Source organism: Heliangelus exortis, chromosome 4 (genome assembly GCF_036169615.1).
Source record: "Heliangelus exortis chromosome 4, bHelExo1.hap1, whole genome shotgun sequence".
NCBI lineage: Eukaryota > Metazoa > Chordata > Aves > Apodiformes > Trochilidae > Heliangelus > Heliangelus exortis.
Genome location: NC_092425.1, coordinates 8905688 through 8931732, shown reverse-complemented (window position 1 = coordinate 8931732; position 26045 = coordinate 8905688). Strand labels below are relative to the sequence as shown.

At 41.1% G+C, this 26045-nt stretch overlaps 1 protein-coding gene across 1 annotated transcript in view; it reads left to right on the top strand.

Annotated features, from left to right (window-relative positions):
• MMRN1 (multimerin 1) overlaps positions 1-26045 on the top strand; it is a 47946-nt gene that overhangs the window by 3716 nt on the left and 18185 nt on the right. The window contains exons 2-4 of the mRNA XM_071742839.1: positions 15719-15838; positions 18156-18262; positions 24412-24510. Coding sequence (XP_071598940.1) covers positions 15719-15838; positions 18156-18262; positions 24412-24510 — 326 coding nt within the window. The remainder of the gene's footprint in view (positions 1-15718; positions 15839-18155; positions 18263-24411; positions 24511-26045) is intronic.

The window sequence follows — 26045 nt, the reverse complement described above, 5'->3', positions numbered from 1 at the left end:
TTAAGCTCAGAAATGTAATGCTTATATCTCTACATATGCATCTTTTTTTTAAATTTTTTTTATTTGTCTGTCTCCAAATGTTCTTGCTTTCTGTATCAATGAATAAAGAAATGCTGGAAAATCAGAGCTGTTCTTCAGCAGCAGAGAGGTTTTCCAAAGCTCAGTGCCACTTAATGTGAGCACAAATTTGTTTTAAGGGAAGACAATTGATGGTACATTCTTTTCAAATGAGATCCAGTGAGATACATCTTTTTTTATCCTGTGGAGAGAGGGAATTGCAGTATGAAGCAGCTTAAATAACAGTGGTGTTATGGAGCAAGTCTGGGGCTGAGTGCTGATACTGGCACACTCATCCTTCCATTCTGAACACAGTTTTATTAATTACTAGGCAAAGCAGCTCCTCAATACATGAGATATTCACTCAGGCTGTAAATTAGCCACACTATCTCCACATTGTTGGATGGTTCTACATAACTCTTTTCTCATAGTATGTGTATATTGCACCTTATCCAATTATCAGGAATCCACTGAGGGTCTTCATAGACTACCTGACATTACCTTGGGTAGCGTTTGGGTGACAGAATTTTATTGCAAAGCACTGAAAGGTTTAATGAAGTCAGCACCAGGGACAGATTTGCTCAGTTGTCACATGTGGTAGGAGTACTGAAATATTTCATTCTGCATTTCTCCCTGGAAATTACTTTTGCCTGTATGAGCTTGGTAGAATTTCTACTGTACTGACAAATTAAAATCACTGGTTAAGCTCAGCAGATGGTTCAAATACACAAGACGTGTAGAAACCTGATTACACTGCCCAGTTAGTGCAAGGTTCACATGTCACTTTTGATCATGTCACTTTTTAAAGGAGTAAACAGAACAACCCTGGAATCAGTTTCTTAAGAGCTTGCATCACTGTGCATTTACAATAAATAAAGTAACACATGACTTAGGTTTCTGCTTCACTTTGTGTATTCACTGTGACCTCGAAGGAGGAATCTCTTACACTGGTACTTAGGTCACCTTGGGGGCTAAATGTCAGAAGATGTCTGACAAGCAGTGCTTGCTGTGTCCTCACAATATTGTATTCAAGTCACAGCCTTTGCCAGGAGCCCCTCTTCTCCAGCAGCACCTTGTATGTGCTCCTGATGCTTGGCTGTAAACCCAAATCTCATTTTCCTACACATGCTGAGTGCAGTGTTACTCCCAGTGCAGTCCTAAAGACCAAACTACAACGTTACCCAAGTGCAGGAATTCACAATTTTATTGCTATTTCAGAATAAATGGGACAATGGACATAGCTATGCTGCTCCATAATGGTGCACGTGACATAGTACCAAGAAAATGTAATGCAGCAAAGAGAATTTTAACACAAGTATTTAGAGATTAGTGCTGTCTTCTTCTGGGCACAGAAGAAAAGCAGTTGAGAGGTGGCTGAGGCTGCTGGTGTGAAGTACCAAAACCATAAGGCTTTGTGCAGATTAGGTACTACAGCACACTGAGCAGCTGTACTGATACAGGGCACAAAAAGTCTGTGTAATTCATAGAATTTTTTTGTTATATCAGTGCTACTGTACCCCATGCATTGATGAAATCTTCTCCACTGCTGATGTCCCATGAAGAGAATGAATTCCAGTATCTGTTCCAACATGGTGTCCAGTTTTAAGTGGTTCCAGGATCTGGGTTGAAGAGTCACTGTGGGAGATGGTTTACCCAGGTTGCACTGCCTCCCAGAGAGACCCTGTGTGATGTTTTGTCTTTCCTGGAGAGAAGAAATAGTAAACACATGTCCATAAAATTCTGGACTGTAGGTGATTAGATAATAATTCCAGAAAATAGACAAAATTCAGGAAATAAAAAAAGCTAAAGTTGCAGTTTTCTAAGAAAGACTTTCAGCAGTGATGGCAAGGCAGGGTCATGACAGGCTGTTTTCAGAAAACAGCACTGGGAAGAAAAATGTCCCATCTCTACCCAGGTTGCTTGTGAGACAATCACAGGGTACTTATAAAAGTCACTACCATTTTTTCCTCTTAGCTTCCTCAGGGTCTGGTTATTTAGTTTTTCTCTGATCAAATTCAGATAAGGCACTATTATAGCAGATGATTTGTGAAATTTAAAAATGAATATAATAAAGGTTTCCATTCTTCTCATTACACAAACCCCTGCATTAATGTTCATGCTTATCTTTCCTCTTGCTTTATGATTCATCTGTCATGGGAAAAGTGAGGAATATGAACAGGCTGCTTTCCATCCCTATCAATCTCTCTTCACCCCACTGCAGAGATTAGGATTAGGATAACACACTGGACACAAATTAGCATCTACCTTTCAGGTACTGCAAACTTTTGTCTATTTGCAGTATTTCATTTAAAATACACCAGAAACACCGGATCAAATCTGCACAGAAAATAAGCATTCTTATAAATGTGAATATCACTAACATTTTTGAAAACTGACACTAACTCCTAGAATGCACATGGCAAGCAAAAGAACAACAGCAAGGTGTCCCCATATGTTTTCCAAAGGCATTATCTCTGTTGCCAGTGAGAGAATGCAAGTGTTTTGTCAAAAGACATTTTTTCTGCCAAGTCCTTAAACATCAATTCTGTAATTCTCTCTTGGTTAGTAAACACCATAGGTCATGAGGAAAAGCCTGGGGAAAAAATCCCCTTGAATTTCATGGACTTTGGATCAGATCCTTTCTGTCCTGAGCCCTCTAAGAAATCAATCAGTGGCAGCACAAAGACACAGCTCTGCATGAGTAAGTGGCAAATTAGGTACAAAGCAACTGGCAAGGCATTTAACCATTTAATGAAGCTAAAAAAGAAAAGAGAAGCTGTCCAGAAAAACTATATAGCTATATAAACAGATTAAAGAACAACGTTCACCCATGGAATTGGCATGGATCTTCTTTTTTAACATTTTAATTTTTTAACTTACAAAGGCTTATGTGTGTGTGTGTATGTCAGTATTTTTCAAAGTGCATTTTTGACATCCTGCAGTCTCCTTTTCTGTAGACTAGAAAAGGGCTCACAAACCAGTGAAAACCAGTACCACTGGAGGTTATCTGAGAAGCAGTGACAGTGAACTAGAAGTAGCTTAATGAATTTTGTACTCTGGGTCAATTAGATAGTGGAAAATAAATTTATATGCCACAGGGAAAAGTGCAGAATTCAGACCCTTTTAAAGAGTAGTTTATCTGGGTTTTCAAATGTGTTTTACTGGAAGATTCTCAAAGTAGATCAATGGGTATCTTCTGAAAAGTCTAACTTCTATATTTGGGAAAGTTTGATTATTTTGAAGGGCTCTGAACACAGAGAGGGAGGGTAGGTCTGGAAGAGCTGATCTGGTTCACAGCAAGACAGCTTTTAAAATGCTAAAATGGATGAGCAAAGCACTAGATAACTGGAAATTGTGAATTAATTTTTGCAGCAATAGGTAGGATGCACAGTTTTTCACAACAGTAAATAAAAACTTGGATGAGACAAAGAGGCCATCCACAGTTCCAAGGCTTCAGCACTGTGTGTACAAAAAAAGGAAATGAATGATGAGACCAGAATTTGTGTTTTGTAATAGGCAGGACAAAATGTCAGGACCCTGAATCCTGAAAAAAACACATTAAACCAATGCTATGGCACCCTCACCACACACACCTGATACCTCATTGTCAACAAGTCAGCTGTTTCTCAGGCTTAAAAACATATTTTGCCATCATATACTATATTATATTACATATCAAATGCACTTTTCAGAGTTTCACCAGATTTTCCATTTCAGTCAGCATGTAAAACAGATTTCCTAGTAGGATTTGTTTATAGTAAGTCCCTGGTGAGTAGTGAATTTTTATTGAAGTTACAGTTAGTATATTCATACATTTCAGAACAAAGGAAGCTGAGCAGTGAACTTAAAAATATTAAACAATTTTTATTCCGTTTATAATTTCTGTTTGAACTAGAGCTTACAATCTCAAAAGATGTCTGGTGTTCATATAAAGGCACAAAATTTATCAGTAGTCTCAAAAAGCTGAGAGCTCTCTGTAGTCACCTAGTGGAGTTGAAAGGAAGTTGCTAAAACCAAAACCTGGTCTCATGCAGTAGCAAAATTAAAAAAAAAGCAGCCAAGGTTCTTTTATTCCAATAGAGTGTGTCAATCTACATTATCTCTCATCATCCAAACCTGGCAGGATGTTTTAAGCAAACTGAAAACATATCACAGCAATGTATTTTTATTAATCCAAAATTCAGGGTCTGTATTCTGATCGTCATACAAAAGTCTTTCAGTTTGGGAAAGATCCTATCTTAAAAGAGAGAGAAAAACCGATTTCCTCCTCACCATGTTGCTATACATCTTTATATATGAATGCACATAACCTACTGTATTCAGAAGAACAACCATATAACCCAAAGGAGATATATATATATATATATATATGTAAGTGAAGGTTGTAGATTTTCAGAATTAATCAGATTGGAAGGTTCCCAGAGGGGTCTCCAGTCTGACCTTCTGCTCCCAGCAGGGCCAGGTGTGATGATATGAGACCAGGTTCCTCAGGGCTTGATCCAGACAGGTACCGAGCTCCACACTCAGGGCTGGTTATTGCACAATCTCCCTGGTGCCTGCTCCAGTGCTGAGGTGTCCTCATGGGGAACAGGTTTCTAATATTCATTCTGAACCTCTCTTGTTTCAGTTTGGGCCCATTGTCTCTTGTCCTCCTGCCATATAGTGCTGGGAAGAGCCTAGATCCAGCTTCTCAATAGCTGCCCTGTAGGGACAGTGAGGGATGTTCTTGGGTGCCCTCAAAGCCCTCCTTTTCTCAGCCTGAACAAGTCCTACTCTCTCAGCCCCTCCTCACTGGCTCCAGATGCCCGTAGTATCTTTCTCCACCCCCTTTGGCATGTTGCAAAGGACAATAAAAAATGAAAACAGGTGTAGAATCAAGGCTGGTGCTTCATAAACTATTCTGTGAAAACTGATAAGCTGCATACAATGTGAATGAGGCAGAACTGCCAAGCTGTGCACAGACTTTAACAATGTTTCCAGATCTGGATCCTTTTGTGTTCCTTCAGCAACACAATAATCTCATTTCCACGATTCAGTGATGTTCAGCTCCACTGATTCAATAGCATTTCTATTAAAAGCCAGGTAATCTAATTTACTCACAGTTAAAACTAACTAGTTTTCAGATATAATATGAAAAGGGCAGAACAAAATCTACACCCCTTGTGGCCCAGCTGCTACCAGTGTTCCTGCAGTTAGGCTTTAGGATCATTTACAAGGATTTGAGGTAACAAAGCAAATGGAAGTGGTTGTGAACAGGTACACCCCATACTCTGCAGCTGGCAATTTCTGTGAGGGGCTGTTTGGGTTTTTTCTTGGAAATGCACCCAAAGAACATTTTACAGTGGAAAGGTGCTGTGGAAGGTCAGTCTCAGAAATTTCCACTCACCCTAAAGAAACAGTAATTTTTTGGTATCAGTGTAAATTTCGCTTTGCTTTTCTGCAACATCAGGGATCACAGCTTCAAGAGGACTGGTTCAAATCCTGCTGCAGTTAAATGGAAACATCTCCACTGACTGCGTAGGTGTTCAGGGCAAACTCGTCTCAGAATCATAGAATCGTTTGTGTGGCAAAAGACCTCTGAGCCCCTCAAGTCCTGCTGTTAACCTGGTACTGTACAAGTCCACCCTAACAGCAAGCACGCCTTCTTTGGAGCTAAACACAGTGATTTTTCTCCTTTTCCTGCCCTCCGACAGACAGACAGTCAGACAGACAGACAGACACGGGCAGGACCCCGGCGCCTTCACCGCCACCGCCACCTTCCCGCCTGTGCGGGACACGGCCGCCCCCTGCCGGTCCTGCCCGGCAGTGCAGTGCCGCGCCCCGCCTCACACCGCCTCACACCGCCCCTGCCTGCCGTACACCGCCTCACACTGCTTCATAGAATCATAGAATCGGCTGGGTTGGAAGGGACCTCTGAGATCATCAAGTCCAACCCTTGATCCACTACCGCTGCGGTTCCCAGCCCATGGCACTGAGTGCCACATCCAGTCTCTTTTTAAATATCTCCAGGGACGGAGAATCCACTACTTCCTGGGGCAGCCCATTCCAATGTCTTATCACCTTCTCAGTAGAGAAATTCTTTCTAATATCCAACCTAAACCTCCCCTGGCACAACTTGAGACCGTGCCCTCTTGTCTTGCTGAGAGTTGCCTGGGAAAAGAGACCAACCCCCCCCCCTGGCTCCAACCTCCTTTCAGGGAGTTGTAGAGAGTGATGAGGTCTCCCCTGAGCCTCCTCTTCTCCAGGCTGAACAGCCCCAGCTCCCTCAGCCTCTCCTCATAGGATCTGTGCTCGAGTCCCTTCACCAGCCCAGTTGCCTCCTTTGGACCTGCTCCAGGACCTCTATATCCTTCCTGAACTGAGGGGGGCCAGAACTGGACACAGGACTTGAGGTGTGGCCTCACCAGCGCTGAGTACAGGGGCAGAATCCCTTCCCTGGACCTGCTGGCCACGCTGTTCCTGACACAAGCCAGGATGCCACTGGCCTTCTTGGCCACCTGGGCACATTGCTGGCTCATGTTCAGCTTCCTGTCAATCCAGACTCCCAGGTTCCTTTCTGTCTGTCTGCTCTCCAAACACTCTGTGCTCAGCCTGGAGTTTCCCATGGAGTTGTTGTGGCCAAAGTGCAGGACCCAGCACATGGCCATGTTGAACCTCATCCCGTTGGAATCAGCCCAACTCTCCAGTCTGTCCAGAGGTCCCTCTGCAGAGCCCTCCTGCCTTCCAGCTGATCCACACTCCCCACCAGCTTAGTGTCATCTACATATTTGCTGATGATGGACTCAATCCCCTCATCTAAATCGTCAATAAAGATATTAAACAGAACTGGATCCAACACTGATTCCTGGGGAACACCACTAGTGACCGGCCGCCAACTGGATGCAGCACCGTTCAGCACCACTCTCTGGGCCCGGCCCTCCAGCCAGTTCCTAACCCAGCACAGAGTGCTCCTGTCTGAGCCCTGGGCTGACAGCTTTTTCAGGAGAATGCTGTGGGAGACGGTGTCAAAGGCCTTGCTGAAGTCCAGGTAGACCACATCCACCGCCTTCCCCTCATACACCAGGCGGTCACCTGATCATAAAAGGAGATCAGGTTGGTCAGACAGGACCTGCCCTTCCTAACCCTGTGCTGGCTGGGTCTGATCCCTTGTCCATCCTGTAGGTGCTGTGTGATTGCACTGAGTATGATCTGCTCCATAACCCTGCCAGGCACTGAGGTCAGGCTGACGGGCCTGGAGTTTCCTGTGTTCTCCTTCCGGCCCTTTTTGTGGATTGGTGTGACATTCGCTGACTTCCAATCATCTGGGATGTCCCCAGTGAGCCAGAACTGTTGGTAGATGATAGAGAGAGGCTTGGCGAGCTCTTCTGCCAGCTCCCTCATCATCCTTGGGTGGATCCCATCTGGTCCCATAGACTTGTGGGGATCCAAGCAGCTCAGTAGGTCACTGATTGTGTCCTTCTGGATTACAGGGGGGCTGTTCAGATTCTTGTCACCTTCTACAAGCTCCAGAAGCCAGCTGTCCTCAGGACAACCTGTCTTACTGTTGAAAACTGAGGCAAAGAAGGTGTTCAATATCTCAGCCTTTTCTTCATCTTTGGTAACTATATTCCTGCCCGTGTCCAGTAGAGAATGGAGGTTTTCCCTGCCCCTCCTTTTGCTATTGATGTACCTGTAGAAGGACTTTTTGTTATCCTTCACAGAGGTGGTGAGATTCAGTTCAAGTTGTGCCTTTGTCTCTCTAATTTTATTTCTTCACAACCTAACTATATTCCTAAATTCTTCCTGAGTAGTTAGCCCTTTTTTCCATAATTGGTAGGCTCTCTTCTCTTTCTTCACACCCCCCACACTGCCTCACACTGCCCCTCCCCACCTCACACCACCGCACACTGCCTCACACCACCTCACACCACCTCACACCCCCCACACTGCCCAACACCGCCTCACACCACCTCACAACACCCCTCCCCGCCTCACACCGCCTCATGCCGCCCAACACTGCCTCACACTGCCTCACACTGCTTCACACCACCTCACACTGCCCCTCCCTACCTCACACTGCCCCTCCCCACCTCACACCACCCCACACTGCCCCTCCCCACCCCACACTGCCTCATACCGCCTCACACTGCCTCACACCACTTCACACCCCTCACACCACCCCACACCCCCCACACCACCTCACACTACCTTGTACCGCCTCATACCGCCCAACACCGCCCCACACTGCTTCACACTGCTTCACACCGCCCCACACTGCCTCACACCACTTCACACTGCCTCACACTGCCCCTCCCCACCTCACACCTCCTCACACCACCCCACACCCCCCACACCGCCTCACACTGCCCAACTCCGCCCCACACTGCTTCACACTGCTTCGCACCACCCCACACTGCCTCACACCACTTCACACTGCCCCACACTGCCTCACACTGCCTCACACCTCCCCACACCACCTTGAACTGCCTCGCACCTCGTCACACCCCCCACACCCCTCACACCACCTCACACTGCCTCACACTGCCTCACACCACCCAACACCTCCCCACACCGCCTCACACTGCTTCACATTGCCTCACACTGCTTCACATTGCCTCACACTGCTTCACACTGCTTCACATTGCCTCACACTGCTTCACACTGCCTCACACTGCCCCTCCCTGCCTCACATCACCTCACACCCCCTCACACCGCCTCACACCGCTCCTCTGTTGCCTCCCCAGGGCAGTGGTGTTCTATGGCTTCCCTCCAGAGTGTGTTTTTGGGGGTCAGAGTCTCAGCCCAGCTTTGGCGAGCAGATGGTGGTGGCTCCCACACGGTGTCCAGGGGAGCTGACAGGGAGGGATTGCCCCTCACCACTTCTCCCAGCGGGGACGGGCAGCTCAGGTGGGATACCTGGGCTGCCACTGCAGAAGTGGGAAAGCAGAGCCTAAACTCTGCTAATTGATTGCAGATCATTAGGCGAGGGTTTTGAGAGTGCTGTCAAGACGCCAGCGCAGCAGTGGTGAGTGTCGGAGCTCCTGCTTGTTGCCTCCTGACTGAAGAGCCAGGGATGGGCATGAGGGCGTGTGCCGATACAGTGTCTTCATATAATCATAGAATTCAGCCAGGTTGGGGCATTTTTCATCATATGAGCTCGAGTCCAGTTTCTGAAATCTCCACAGGAAATTACAAAACCGTATTTGCTGCTTATGAAAACTTAAAGAGGAATGATTTAAGTATTCTTGTGACATTGCCTACTATTCATCTCCTAACTGTGCTTCTCAGGGCAGGTTTCCTGAGGCTGCATAGTTTGATTATGCAGACAAGGAATTTGAGTTTTTTTGCTTGGCATGACATCCCCTTGAAGCTGCAAGGTGTTGCCTATTAATTCACACCATATATATATGCATATATATGCTACATATATATATATATAAATATATACTGTCATATGAAGGATGATGTTAGCCACTTAGAATGAGTCAGCCGAACACAGAGAGGGAAACACTGTAGCAATCTGTTTCAAGTGTTGGTAAACAAGCTTTTTCCCAAGTGAGGGAAACATCTATTCTTGGTGCATACTTACAGAGACAAGGCACTGGCTTCTTGCCCTGGGACAGGATACTCTGGGCAGACTTTGCTTACAGGCCCAAGAACTACTTCTGTTTCAGTTATCTCCAGGCCGCATCCTTTTTACTTTTGTGCCAGTGGTGGAAATGAATAATTCTTCATGGGAATGTTTTCTCTGTGGAAAAAGAAGCAGGACTTGGTATAAGCAGAAGAGAAGAAAAGGCAGGTAAAGAGGGTAGTAACACAAGATTTGAATGAACTGCACAGCACATGCCAGACACCAAAAGCTAAAGACAGGCTCAAAGGCACCATCTGGGTCCCACCAACTCCCTGCTGCTTGTAGGTGCTTTGCTGCAACTGTGTGGGCAGGCTCCGTGGCCCATTAGCTGCTCAGGTCTTTGAATTTCCAATGGCTGTAAAACCCAGAGGACTCAGGCCTGCCAAGGCTGCAGTGTAGACATCCCTATTGGTTGCAAAATAAACAAATGCTGCTCTTTGTACAATACCCTGCTTGTCAGGCAGGGTCAAGCCACATTTGATACAGAATTGGGGGAGCAGTGTTTTGATTAGAGCTGGAAATACTGCTGCAAATGTCACAAGCAAAGAGGCTGATTCAAAGGCCTGAGGACTTGGAGATCCTCTCCCACACCTTGCTGCCAGTGAGTTTTCCTGGCAGATATATGCAAGAAGAGGATGAAATCTGTCACATGGGCTTTATGCCAATAGGGGACTTACAGTGCTCTGTCTAGGCTGGATTCCTGTTGTATGTTGCAAGGATTTTGTTTTGTTTTTAAATACAGCTTTCCTGATTGAAATCAAGCTCAATGCAGCTCTCAACAAAATCTGCATGTTAGAAGCCTGTGTTGTTGATTTGGAATATATTATTCCACGGAGGCTGGAGAGGATTTTCAGGTTTAAAGTCCTGTTATGCAAATCAGTTGCCTTCTGTTCTGCCTTTGCATTAACACAGCCTGTCACAGCTCTTCTGCCATGCTTCATCTTCTATTTCCAAATCTACATTTTTTCAGACAATTTGATTTCAAAATTATATTTACATTCTTAACATCTCTTAATGAGCTTATTTCATTGGTAGCATAAACCTAATTACGAGGCACACCAGGGGCTCTTTTGCTGGGAATATTTCCTCCAATTTAGCCTGATCAAAGATTGCTGGGCCATGTGAGAACCACAGCTTCAGACATTGCACTCATGTAGCTTAAGAAGGAGTTAAATATTTTAAATAGAAACAATCTGCTTGAATTCAGTTAAATTTATGGTAGAGAAGAGAGACTGAGTTCAGACTATCTTTAAAAACCAAGAGCAGTCCTTAACTGGTATATTTGGGATGTATTGTACCATTTTATCCTCTGGAGGGCATCGCCAAATGGGTGAGTTCTAGTAGCTGTTATCTTGAAGTTACCCATCCTCAATATAATGATAATTAGTGGATTTACATTAGGAATTTTAAAAAGTAGATTTTTATTTTTTTTTTTTTTTTTTAAATGAAGTCTATGCATTGCAGGGCTTTACATGTATTTTACAACCTTTTTTTTTTTAAAAAAAAAGCCTGTTATTTTAAAACCTGTTTCAAAAAAAACCTGTTTTCATTGTTTCACCTTTTCATCAATCAAATTTTTCAGATGTAAAAAGGAACCCAGCTACCAAAAATTATACCCCAGCTACACACTGTAAAAAATATCATCACTTACAAACATGTCTGTTTTCTGCTTAATCCCTTTCTCTGGTGAGCTGTTGGGTCTGCATGCAAAGGTGTGGCACAGGCTGGGGAGCCACCAGCTCAAGCCTTAACCTCACCACTGATTCATTTAAAAATATTATAAATCTTTTTTTTTTTTTTTTTTTTTTTTTTTTTTTTAGATTTTAAAATCTGTGTTCTCAATTTGTAGAGGTATAAGCTTAACACCCAGCTGCCCAAGGTGTGGCATGGAGTTATATTCATGTTTTGTAGAGTTAGGTTATGGTTGGACTTGATGATCCTAAAGGTCTTTTCCAGCCAGGATGATTCTGTGTTAGCTCTCAGCTCCTCACTTTCCAGACAACTAATGTGCAACATTAAGAGAGGTGTGGAGCTGCATAACTGATTGAGGTGCTGTTATCACTTCATATGTCTTCTGATAATGATTATATGCCATCAGTTAATTGCTGGGAGTTATTCAGGAATCGAGTTGTTTACATTCTCTATACCGAGTTTAGATCATAAGCAAATCACCATGCTTAGAGCTCCTGAAGAGAAGACTATCAGTCTGGCCCAGGATCACTTTCCATGTCTGTTAAAAAATATTTAGTATCCCATTCATACACTGAGTGATTTTTTTCTTTTTTTTATTGTCTGTGCTGGACTTTAGAGAAAAATCACATTTTAAGTATCAGGTATGGGTATGCAGAACCTTCACTACAGCTGTGAAATGGAAGAAACTTTAATGCCCATCTTGAGAAAAGAGTGTAGTTGTAGTGCCCTGAGCATCTTAACCACCCTTGATGGGCCTAAACAACCTCACCTGATACCTCCACCCACACTCCTGGGCCAGAAGCTCCATTTAAGCTCCTTTCAGCTCACTCATAAAGTTGCTTGTTTCTAATAGCCCTGAGTTGTTACCCAGCATTGTTATCCAGTTGTTATCAAGCATTGGAATAGGCTGCCCAGGGAAGTGGTGGATTCTTCATCCCTGGAGATATTTAAAAAGAGACTGGATGTGGCACTCAGTGCCATGGGCTGGGAACTGCAGTGGGAGTGGATCAAGGGTTGGACTTGATGATCTCTGAGGTCCCTTCCAACCCAGCCAATTCTGTGATTCTATGATTCTGCTAGGGAGAAGCCCAGATCTGTCCTGGTTCCTGATCCTCAGGAAGAAAAGCCCCCTGAGTGCTCTGCTGTGTCCTGCTCCTGCTGACCACTTGGCAGGAGGGAATGCATGTTTTTCCTGGTTGCTGCAGGGTAAGGATGGAGCTACAACCCCCCTCTGGCTGTTAGCAATGCTTAACTGCAAATATCATTGTTATTTGCATTGTTATCACACAGATAGTCTCTGTGTGATGCAGCAGACTGTTAGGAACTTGTATGCCCCAGCCAGAGGGGTGTTGAAGGTAACTCCATGGTCCCTCTGGGACTCAAAAGACTTAGGTCTCCTTTTGATTTTGTCAATTTTATCTGTCTCAGACTTGTATAGAGTTGCTGCTGACTTCCACAGGGGTAGTGAGAAGACTACCTAATCCTTCAGCTTATGCTTGAGAACTGTGTTTAATTTTTAGCAAATATTTATTTGTGGAATCTCTAATTAATACACACAAAGCACAATAGCTAGGGGAAACATAACATAAAGGAAGCATCAAACAAATGCACATCCTTTTAACGCCCAATTAAAAAGAAATATTATCATAATGAAAACTCTCAAGGAACCAGAGAGTGAGGAAAATCAGATCAAAGAGACTCAATTAAAGCTCATTTTATATGAAACACATTATTCATCAATTAAACAATATATGTTGTGTGAGGGAACAACTCAATGATACTGGCAGAAAAGTACTGAGAGGTTCAGTCTCTTGGCCTTACTTAGCATCTTACTTCCTAGCTTACCCTGCTGTTTTCTCAGGAATCCTTTTCCAAGTAAAGCACTTCTGAATTTAATGCAAGTGCACTGGCAGGATCTCAGCAGACAAAAGCAATCACTGAAGGACAGACACTGATGCTATTTTGTGGGTTTTGCTGCTGTTCTTGTTTGAAGCTGTATAAATCTGTACTAATAGCAGTTAAGTAAATGGAACTAATCTGGTCTTCATTGTATTTTGATTTCCACTGTATGAAGCCCATAGCTAGATACTGGTTTCAGGGACAGCTGGGGAATGTAAATACATGTTTCCTTACTGGATTATGAAGCTCTAACAGCACTGCTACAACTGGAAGCAAAGGTGAGCCACAAAGCTTGACCCAGGAAGATGAGCCTGAAGTTCTTATACATGCATGTTGGTATGGAAGCACTTGTAAATTCACCAGCACTACAACTGAAACAACATCTTATCACTAACTTGCAAAGTCAAAAATGAAATATGTGTCAGCATGTGTAAGGGAATAATGTATAACCCTGGAAAAGGTTGTACTAAAAGGGGGGAAAAAATATCTGTCCTAGACAAAACAGACATTTGTTCCACCTACAGAAATGCAATAAAACCTTCTTCAGGGTGCCTTCCTGTCTGCACCTGGGGCAGTTCCTGAGACAGAATTTGTAGATACTAGGATACAATTTTATGTTTAAAAACAACCAAAACAAAACCAGCAACACCCTAATGACAAATTCTTTCATTATATTACTAACTGCTTTTAAAAATCCCTTTTGTCTTCCTAAATTCTCAAATCTGGCACAGTGTACTTGTGGAAACACCACCCCAATGCCTTCTTTGGGTTTTTTTCCTTCTTTTTTTTTTTTTTTTTTTTTTCCTTTAAGTTTAAACTTGTTTCATTTTGATGGCTCCTTGTCATAACAAGACCAACCCAATAATAAGGCTCATAACTTCCCATCCCTCCTACTCTTCAATATTCTGTTTGTATCTTTCTTTTCACCTCTCTTTTTATGATGTAGGAACTAACCTGAACTCCATGTTCAAACTCTGGGCTAACCATGCATTCATACAGCAACAAGGAGTCAATGTACAGACACAGGGGTGATTTCTGTTTGTTCTCCAGTCTTTCCCTATTAATCTCATGTATTTGATTCACCAGTTCAGTTAATCCCCAGAACTGTACTGGCATCTTCACAGAACTATTCACAGTGACTCCAGGATCTTTTTCCTGATGATAGTTAATTTAGGTAGTCATGCTGCCTGTGTAAGGCAGTCTTTATTTGTTGTAATTCTGACTCTTCATTAAAAGACCCTTTTCTGGCACTTAATTGCTTGGAAAATCCAGTATCATGAGGTGTCTGCAATTCTTCACGGTCAGCTTCAGCTTTACTACACAAAATTATTTTGTTTAGCTTTGTGTAAGTCTGTCATTTACTGTCTATTCATTTACTTTCCCCTTCATTAATGTATATAATGGCTATTACAGATTCATGTGGGATTCTGCTGGTTAACTGTTTCTTGAAAAAGCTGACTAGTTTTTCACCTGATCTAATACCTTATTAATCTATAGCAGGATCTGTCCTCCTACTATGTGGCAGAGTCCTTTACCCCCCTTTTTGTTGAGCAACCTTGCCCCAAAGCCTCTGAAAATCATCCTTTAATCTACTGTTTCTTATTAAAATGCCAATAGATTTCTGAGCCATGATTTCCCTCTACAAATCTGCCCCAAGCAGATTATAATCTGCCCCAATTCAATTTATAATTCCTACTTAATTCTATAATCTGCTGTATCTTTTACCAAGTAGGCTGGTTTCAAAACCTGATTTAACAATCTGTGGTTTCTTGCAGCCTCCTCAGAATCCTTTTCTAAAAACCAAACCTATCCTTGTACTCTTTGGCTCCAACATTCTGTACTGAGGTGATCAAGAGTTTGATAATTTTGTGTGTGATTTCCTTCTCTGGGTGGGCAGGCAGTGGCACAGGAAATGCAGATCTCTGGTGCATTATTGCTGTGTGTGGTTTTGACCCCAAAGTGCACTGCAAAACGTGGTCTATTTGTACTCACAATATTGCTGTGGAAAGAGAGGGTGGGTAGAAATCTCTGCCCATAAAGTCAAGGATATGGGCAGTTAAAACCCTAGCAAACAATCCTTTGGTTTCTGGATGAACAACATCTATAATGTGAAATACAGGTGTATTTTACAACCTGTCATTACTGCAGTCTGGGAGAGTTTCTTTATACTTGGTGCTCCATAAACCTGGAATGAAATGAAATTTAGATTTGCAGTATAAATATATGTAGAGATTGAGAAATTATTGTCTGTTTTTACTGTTAATGTGTAGTTGAAGCACAAAGACCAAGTAATTGCTCAAGACTATGCTGTCAGCCTGAGAGAAACCAAACTTAATTTTCATAGCTTTGTCCTACCCCTAAATTCTGGGTTTAATGTTTGCCTTTTAAGTATTACATCTCATCATATTGTGGAAAAGGTTATTTGTATTTTTTATTATGTTTACCTTCTGTCTGTTGCAGGAACTGGTGTGCTTATGTCCATACCAGACTCTTACCTATAGTGGTAGTGGACAACCTGGAAACCTTCTCATCAGGCAGAGCAAAGCCTTGCACTTGGCATATTGGATCCTGTGCTCAGAGGTGAGTAAAAACAGGAAGAAAGAGTATTTGCAAGTACTTCAGTTATCACCAGCTGCATCAATTAATGCAAACATGACTTCAGAAATGAAAACAGGAGGGAACAGATTAGCATGTTTCCAGGTCTCAGCTTAGTATGTTTCTAAGGCAAGTGTAAAAGCTCATGACCTGGCATGGCTTCCCTTTAGCACTTTGATCAGTTCTAAGACTTTAAGTAAGCTCACTGCCTGCTCCTCTCTCCTGGAGTACTGCAAGGAAAGATACACATGTACAAAGATTTAAAGCACATGTGGAGAAGAAAATCCCTTCTGCTCAGTTTTTCAAGCTTATGCTTTGTTGGAACAAAAGACTTCCCCTGAGAGGCAACAATGTTTGTTAGTTTTTTTGTTTGGTTGGTTTTTTGTTTTTTGTTGTTTTTTTTTTTTTTTTATTATTATTATTATTATCTCTTTGCTGAGAGCTTATTTCTGGTACAGCTTTGGTCAATCAGCAAACCTAGAAAGGTAACTGGCTTGGGTACAACTTGTAAATAACAACTCTGTTAAACATACTCAGATTCTCTTTTATGCTTTGGGTGCCTCACTGTATTTCTCCAAGCATTAGGTTACAGTTATAAATGAAATTTGGTTTTTATTCATGGAAAAAGGCAAACAGAAACTGCACCAACAAACAGAGGTTGTAATGTTGTTGCTTTGGAATATTTCAAAAGCCTCTTACAAGTCAGTGTAGCTATTCTGAGAGTTGTCCTCTAGGTGGTATGGAAGAACATGCTCAGTGTTTGAGGTGAAACAGAGTATGGATTTTCTTGGTGACTCTGAAATGTAAAATATAGTGGACTGTATTGCAAAACTGTGGAATGGACCCTATGGTTGAAATGTTGCAATTTTAGTCTATTTATTTATTTATTTTTCTAATTTAATCCAAAATATTCACCATAACTCTGATTTTATTTTTTTTTAAATTAGTTCCTTGTACTGTAAGTATGTCTCTACTGTATATATAAATTTCTGAAGCTTGTCTATACAGAGAATTATTTTTGAAATAGCCATTGCTGATAAAATCCTTTCAGGGACACTTCATTCTTATGAGTGCTTTCAGGAATGGATTATGCTAATGCAAAATGAGGTGGTTTTATCATTAAGTGAGACCATCCATACAGCAAAATAACTGGGAACACTCTTGATTTCAGCTCACATTAATCTTTGTGGAATTCTTGCTGCTGAAAAAGCCTTTTCTCAGAGGCAAAGCTGGTCTGGAACACATGCAAAGCTCTTGCTAGCTTCTGTGAATTTTAATATATATAGTATTACATCCCCTCTGAAGGGGTTATAAGATTAACTGCAGTGTAAAACAAGGTGTAATTTTTTAATTTATTAGGAGGATATTTTTTGTTCTGACAGAGTTCAATTTTTTTCCCCTTTTTTGGAATGCTTTAGACAAGGATTCTATGTCCAAAATAGATCTGTAACCCTTTTATCACTGTATTTTCTGAGATTTGGTGTGTTCTTTGTGTTAGTGCTTAGCAACTAGCAGAACTGTGTGATATACATTTTATTCAAATTTTATATTTAAGTTATTGAAAGAGGCAACTAGACTTGCCAAAGGTAGTTTTTTTTTTGTTTTTTTTTTTAGTGCTTTGCTGCACTGTATTTATTCTAAGCTGACTTCTCTGTAGCTAAGATGCCAGAAGGAGTGATGGGGTAGCCAGGACATGCAGTATGTGTTGGAACACATAAATAAAATTGTGGGTGCCTCTGCAGCTACTATTGTAGTAACTGAGGCATCACAAGAACCATACCCTCCTTACAGTGACTTCCAGAATGGGAATTTTCATGCTTTACTGGATAATGTTTGTATAATCTTGTTCAAAATAATCACAATGGAAGGCTTCCAGTGTGCTATAAATGTGACCTGATATGGCATAAATTCCTTGTGAACACTTTTTTTCACTGATATCAAAGAAAACAGTATTTCACAATCGTATTTTTGTCTCACTCTCTGTCCAGTTAAGTACTGGTACTGATTATAATATCTTCCATAAAAGTTTGCAGTATTTGACTACTGAATAAGATATTTAGGGAAGTCTGACAGCACTAAACAGACATCAGGTTCTTCTTAAATTCATACAGATGATCTGAAGGCTGCAGTATTAGATTGTGATTGCTATTGAAACATCAAACCCTAGCTTGGCTTCCCTTTCCCTTTCAAGCAGTTAATGAAAGGATTCATTTGACACATCAGATAAAACAATGTAGTAATACAGGTAGCCCACAACCCCCATTTTGTCACCTAAGATAACTGAAATGTTCTTATTTTTCAGGTCCCAGACAGCAACACACCAAGCCTACAGAATCAAACACAAAATAATAACATCACTGGAGTGGAAATGCTGCCCTGGGTACAGTGGGCAAAACTGCCAAGCCAAAGGTGAGTAGAGATGTAAGAATTTGGAACTGCTCACATTAACAAAAGAAAACCATGTAATCTGATTTGCAGGCAAATGATTCTGGCAAAAATCAATGCAGCCCTTCCTGTCAATTTAAAACCAGGAGAAATGCACAGTAAACTAAAATGCTTTGGGTTGTTGACTCTTTCCTGCATGTGAATTTCTAGAGCAACTAAGCAGAATGCCATTTCCTCCCTTCCATTCTAAATAAGACTCATAAAATGCCCAGCCTTATTCCATTTTGCTAAAATATGAAGTTTGCATTCAGTGTGTCTCTGCTTTTGACCTTTTAGCTATTGAGTATTGCAGTGCTAGGGATATTAAATCCAGGTCCTCAATTGAATACCTGCTGTAAAATTCATCTACAGCACTGTGACTCTTTTGGCTTTCAGTTTCAGGCTCCAAGAATACATTTTAGACATGACAAAATTATGTATCAACTTTGTTTCCCTCTGGATTGAGTAGGACTGTTGTTAATTTAAACAGTGACTGAATTTTACTAGGTATTACATGTGATCCCTGTATAATTGTGTCCTTTTTTAACAGAATAGAGTGTTTTACCTCTGCCCTGGTGATCAAACATATGGCAATGCACTGTAGTTTAACATCTGTGTAATAGCTATTTCTTTGCTGCTGGCCTTAAACAAGCAGCTCTTGAAAAATAAGATAGGGCATCAGCATGCATATTTTAAATGAATGAATATTACAAGAAAAGCCATTAGATGTGGTAGGGAATTCAATCAGCAGTGGTAAAGTAGAGGCTGTGATTAAAAATTAATGTAGAGGAATGAAGAGAAATCACTGTTATTCACATAGGGAAATTTCGGTGCTGAAGAGCCAGTTCCTCAGCAGGCACAGAATTCTCTTCAGTGCAGCTGAGCGTGGAGTCAGATATTAACGTGGGACACAGTCAGCAAGGCTGTCCAGTGAGCATGGATCAGGTGTTTTAAAGGTTTTCTTTTAAAACATGCTAACATTAGCACAAACAGATTTAAAAATGCTCGTTGAAGGGGGGGGGGGGGGGGGTACTGTTGATAAAATTGAAATGGCATCAAAACAACAGGGAAGTATTGACCAGAAAAAAAGCTGTATAGCTCAATTTGTAGTGGCATCTGTATAAAAATAAGAACAAAGGAAAATGTTGTCAAGTGTTGCAGGAGCGGGCTTGAAATTACATCTCCTGGGTTCTATTTTCAAGCCCCTTCTGGCTTGCTGAATAACTGGAGGAAGCCAGTTATAATCTGCATACCCAAGTTTACCCATCTAGAAAATTGAGATGACACTTATCTCACAGGGGCACTGGGATATTTAATTAATTAATGCTTGTAGAAGTGTTTAAAAGAGATTGGGATGAGAGGTGTTATGTCAGAAAGGCTGCTCTTCCCTGCTTCTGCAATCCTGCCTCCCATGAGGAGCAGACCACCAGCACGAGCCCTGCCTGCATTATTCAATTCCCAGGAAAGGCTGTCAGCTAATGAACTCGAACAGTTAGGAGCCCAGCAGCCTTGTCTTCAGGCACTCCATTTCTCCAGTGGTGGTGGGAGAGACAGCACAAGCTCTTCCTGGGGCTCTCCAGGGTCACCGAGGCTCTCTGCTCAACGACAGAACTGGTGTTTAGGGTTTCTGTGCCAAGGGAACTGGGGTATTCTAACAATATGTTTTAGATCCCAGGAAGGCAGCACTCAGTGTGATGTGGGTTGCTCGTAGCAAATGGTAATTCAAATGCCTTCTGGTTTAGCTTCTGTCTCAAACTCATTGAAATCATACCTAAGTATTTCAGTCTAATAGTCTAGGCAGGAGGAAGCACTTGTCAACATTTGGTAGTTACTACCAGACATCTGTAACCCACATTTGGCAGCCTCAGTGTAACTGCTTGGTTATAGATGAGTCTCAAGGTAAGAGTATTGAGTAAGACAGTAGGGCCTCTGGGCTCTAACTTTATTCCCTGTGTAGCAACAGATGACCAAAATGGGCAAGACATAGATCATAGTCCAGCATGGGCTTTTATGGGAAACATTTCTTTTATGAGAAACATTTTAAGAAGGGAGAAATGTATATATAATTTCTTAAAGGTCGTCACACATCTTAAGACTTCTGAAAGGTCTCATGACATGTCACAATATGTGCAGTCCAACAAAAACCAAACCAAACCAAAAACAACAACAACAACAAAAAAACCCCCAATGATTACTTCAACTTGAGAACAGCAAATGCTTAGGTGGGAGCAAAACTGCTAAAACTAGAGAGCTGGTAGGTTTTGAGTTGCAAAATTCATTTTTACGTTACAAAGCTTTATTTTTTAACTTTTCATAACTAAAATGGAGAAAACAATGTGTGCGTGGTTATGTCTGAGGGGAAGAAAACCCAATTCATTTATGCACATGTGGTCACTGGACACTGTGTTACACATCACAAATCATTTCACTCTTTGAGTGCAGATCAGGCTGGGTTCGAATTTAACTTTGCCGTGGAAAGAGGAGGCTGAGGCGACTTCATGTGTATAAATTCGTTTTCATCTGCTCTAGGAGTGGTGGTCTGGAGAAAGCAGCTGGCTGGCAGAGTTTCTGGCAATGCCACAGCCATTGTTAGTGCTGAATTCTCCCGCACGGTAGCGATGCAGTTTCTCCAGCAGATGGCTGTAAAATGTTCTGCACGGGACTGAGCTCTGTGCTCTTCCTGCTCTTCCTGCTCTTTTGCAGACAAAAAAGGTAGCAATTCACCTTGAAACACAGCCAATGGGAGGAAAACATCAAACTCCCCACAGGGATTCCCATTCAGCCACTTCATCAAAAATATATCGAGACAAAAAGATCCAATTTCCATATTTTTAATATTCCCTGAAATAATTTTGCACACTGTGTTTAAAAATAGGTGGGACAATAAATTATACATCTAAGCAATATAGTCAATGAAGAGCCTAATACTGGATTCCTGTGTGTGTTACCTGATACACAGAAATCCTGAGAACCCTGAAGATTGTTCAGGAGCTGAAATATTTTTCATTGCACAGCATTTTGAAATGCTATTGGGGTTTTTTTTGTTTGTTTGGATTTTCTTTTTGTTTTATTTGGTTTTGGGTTTTGGAGTTTGTTTGTTTTGTTTTGTTATTTGTTTATTTGTGTGGTTTTTGTTAGTTAATATTGCTTTCCTGCTGAGAATGAAACCTCTAAGATGGATCTAGAAACCTGATTTTTATTTCACATTTTATCTTTTTAGCTTAAATTGAGCATAGCATATGCAATCTTTAAGAGGTCTCAAGTGTGAGTCATTTATTGGCTATTTCTAACCTAAGGAGTATATGTACTAGAGTTTTGGTCTGGTGCTCCCATCACATCTACATCTAGAAGTAGGAATCTCAGCTGTGGAACCAAGCAGCATGTAAGACCTAATCACCCAATGATGTGTCAGAGCTGTTCCTTTTTAAAAAGACTGAACCTCATGGGGAGAATGATATAGGAGAAGCTATTTTGCCAGCTACTCTTCTGAATTTGTTTCACAAGTGAAAACTCTGAATGTCTAATGCCAGAGAAATATTTTTCCTATTCAGTGATGAAATGTAATAACTGGTGTTTTGCTCTGAGTGAGGTGGTTTTTTTGTATGTGCATCACTGACTCTGGTCCTTTCTGGTTTTAGAAGTAGTCTAAAGAAGTAGTCTTTAGAAGTCTTTAGAAGTGTTTAGAAGTCTTTAGAAGTAGGTTAGACATTAGAAAGAATTTCTTTACTGAGAGGGTGATCAAGCATTGGAATGGCCTGCCCAGGGAAGTGGTGGATTCTTCATCCCTGGAGATATTTAAAAAGAGCCTGGATGTGGCACTCAGTGCCATGGGCTGGGAACTGCAGTGGTAGTGGATCAAGGGTTGGACTTGATGATCTCTGAGGTCCCTTCCAACCCAGCCAATTCTATGATTCTATGATTCTATGATTCTAATGCTATTGTCTTGCTCCATTACTGGTTTGCTGCAGCCCAGTGAGATCTGTGTCCTGGGTCTTACAGGGATGAAGTTATCTGAAAGTTATCTTCAAAGCACTAGTAAAACAACTACAGGGCAATAAATATACATACTTGAAACTCTGAGAGTGAATAAAAATGTAAGGGTTTGACTATTCCACAACTGTGAAACTATGAGTGGGGCAGTTGATTTAATAGGGAGGTTGAAAGATAAGGTGGGTAGTATAAAAGACAATATCTGATGTCTGTGGCTGTGAATACCTTTAGAACAATAGAAAGGTCAGTAAATGAAAGAATAAAAGGGCATGGATCAGCTGGTCTTTATCACAAACAAGTAACTGACTCCCTTGTCATAAGTGATATCATCACATCACCACCTGATAAATCCCGTGTAATGAATGGAGCTGAATGCAAGTATTTAACTCCTGACAATAACTGTGCCACAGAAAGATAACAGAAGCTATTGGAATTGTAACTATTTGAGAATTCTGTATTTCTTATTAACCAATTTCAATAAATTCTATGAAACTTTAAGTTTCCTTAGAGTTCCTGTCATAATTGTTACTTTACCTGTGCTTAATTTACAACCTCAAACACCTTATATCATCCTTAAATGTAATCTAGTGATCCACATATATACTGCCAAGAACTGATGAAACATAGGGAATTTCTTTGTTCAGCATTTTATTCTGTTTCCTTGGAAACTTACATTATGGCCAGACTAGTTTTTAATATTTGAATGAGGAAATAATGTCACCATACCCATGCTATTCTGTTTGTACTCTACTGAAGACTGGAAATCACATAAGTACCATTCCTTAGATGTGCTCCAGATGGAACAATGTCTGCTTCCAAATGCTTCATGGACAGAGCAAGCATAGAAACATTGGTATGAATTTACACTAGCACATTTACAACAACTTATTTCATTTAAAAAAACCAAAACAATGATGCAATGAAAGATACACCATTAAGCCAAATGGATACAGAAGTCAGGAAGTTCCCAGCTACTCCATCAGAAAGCACCTTGCTTTCCTGGGCCTCAGGTTCCCCAACTATAATGTCAAAATAATAACATTATGTTCTTGAAAGGAGTGTCTGAGGGAACTGGGATTTTTCAGTCTCAAGAAAAGGATACTGAAGGGAGATCTTATCATTTCTGCAAATACCTGGAAGAAGGTTGTAGTGAGCTGGAGGTTCGTCTCTTTTCCCTAGTAATGACAACAGGACAAGATGAAATGGTGCCAAAGTGCACCAGGGGATATTTGGTTTGGATATTAGGAGAAATCTAACTGAAAGGGTTAACAGGCTGCCCTGGGAGGTGGTTGTATCACCATCTCTGGAGGTGTTTGAAGATGTATAGATGTGGTGCATAGAACCATGGTTTAAGCACTGGACTGGGTAGAGTTAGGTTATGGTGGGACTTGATAATCCTAAAGGTCTTCTCCAACAGGAATGATTCTGATTTTGTCAGTCCAGCTTTTTGCAACTTGCTTTGGGATCTTGGGGCTGACATGTAACATAGGTACAGAAAATCTCAACTGCTGTGACCAGAGAAAAACATTTACAAAATTCTCCCCTTCATGAAATTTTCAAATGTATGTATCAGTTGCAAAACTCAGGTGATATTTTTTGAATTTGGAAATGTATTATGTTTTGAAATGGTTTCTATTTTTAGGTGCTGCAACGATGTAATATCACCTTTGCCTTTAGTGGGAAGATTTCCATGGTTGGAGATTAGTGTAATCTGTCAAAAAAATCCAAATGAATTCGAACATATCCAAGTAATTTTGTGTATGTAAAAGAAAATGAACTAATTTTACACCTGACAATCTCTATAATGTCTTTGTGCTGCTGTTTTATATTGATATAAATATTCTTCCAGAAATTTTAGCCCCAGAGATTTCAAAGTTCTTCTCACTACAGGGCAAGTTTTGGCATTTTGGTATTAACAACAACCCCTGCCTATCTCAGGAAGCAATTTATTAAGTAATCCACTGTCTTCATCAATGTGATCCCAAACTGTGTTGTAGATGGCTAAGCAGATGATAAGAATCACTGCAAATGGTGAAGCTTTGGTAAGGTTGGTATAGAATAGAGAGAAAAGGCAATTGTTGTGGAACCCTGCTTGTCATGTTCTGAGTTTCATTCACATCCTTTCCTTTTTCTCCCTCTTTAAGCTCCAGAGCAACAATCAATCATACACAGCAACCAGGCTGAAAGCAGCAGAACTGTCAGTGAGAGGACACCAAGAGCTCCTCAGGACCCCAGTGGCCCAGGTCAGCTGTTACAATTACTGTCACCTGTAGCCCAGTCACTGAACATGGGACTCACTAAAATCACTCCAAAAACAACTAGAGAAAAATTTCTGTCTGCTGAAGGGACCTGAATGAACTACTGGAGCTTCTGGCAGCCACGTTTCAGTGGCACACTTCTCTGGTAAAAATAAGAAGAAACTAAATGTAAAGATACCAGTATCTTAGCATTTGTAGAGTGTCTTGCAACTAAGCTAAAACCAGGAAAGTAATTCTGCATAGAACTATTTAAACTATTATATCACTGAGTGAAACAGATGAATTTGCAGAAGAAAAGGAAAAAAAAAGAGAAAAAAACCCAAACACCACCAAAAAAACCAACCCAAAATCTAGAGTTGTATTAGACAAGCATTCACCATAAAATAAAGTGTACTAATTCTACCATCTGAATACATGATTATTGTTAGGTATTTCCTTAGAAAATTGGTGCCTTTTCAAAGTTGATACAACGATACTTCAAACTTTAACAAGGGCAAATCAGTTGTGTTTTAAGCTACTCACTCTATCTAGGATGGTGCAATAGCTAAGCAAAACAGGAACACTTTACAGCTTTATACCACAGGTGTTTGAGGCTGTTTCTTATTACACTGGTTGTTTGCTCACTACTTTGTTTACTGCAGCCTATCTGGACTGTAAGGTTTTGGACAATAATGTCAGTGTTTTCTTGCAAAGTTATGTACAGACCCCTTGGTATTGTAAGGGCTAGTGAGTAACTATAGTGCTTTCATTTGTGTGAAAAGCTTCTCCATCTTTTAGTCTCTAGAATTGTTGGGTGTGCTTACTTCCCTTTATATTTATTTTCCATTACCATCTGTATGATTTAAAGTTTACCAACAGAAATGTTACAGAAAAGCAATTTCATAGTTGTCTTTGTAAGCATAGTTTGTCTTTGTAAGTGTTTATACACTCACTTAAATGGGAAGTAAAACCAATCATGGCTTAGTAGATCATTCCCATTAACCATGAACTCAAATATTAAGTATTTACTATGAAGAAACATGAAAATTATCCATGATTTAGAGGTATTCAAGTAGACTGTACTATATTCCAGTCTGTACCACCTGAGAGTGCATATGCCTTAGATGGTACAGAGTTGCTGCTGATGCACTATTATTCAGGAAGTCTGAGTAACCAGGGAATTGCCAACAAGAGTGCATCATGTTTAATAACAACAGAAGTATGAAGCATGAAACATGCTTCAATAAGGTAGTTGTTTGAAAAAATTATTCTCTGCTCCTGATATGCTCCCCAGCACTGAGTGAGACATCAGGTAAATACTGGGTGGTAAGTTATATGCAAGCATTTTGGCAGTGTTATTTACATACTGTCAAGTGAGCTTGTAGTTTATGTTGTGAGGAGCCAGCAGATGGATAAGGTGTTAAAGACAGTGTAAAAGAAGCACGTTCCTTGAACTTCCTTGCTACTTCCCTTTTCTTTTGAGTCTGTTTATGTTTCAGTTATGGATGTTACACTAGCTTTTTGTATAATCAGCTCCTACA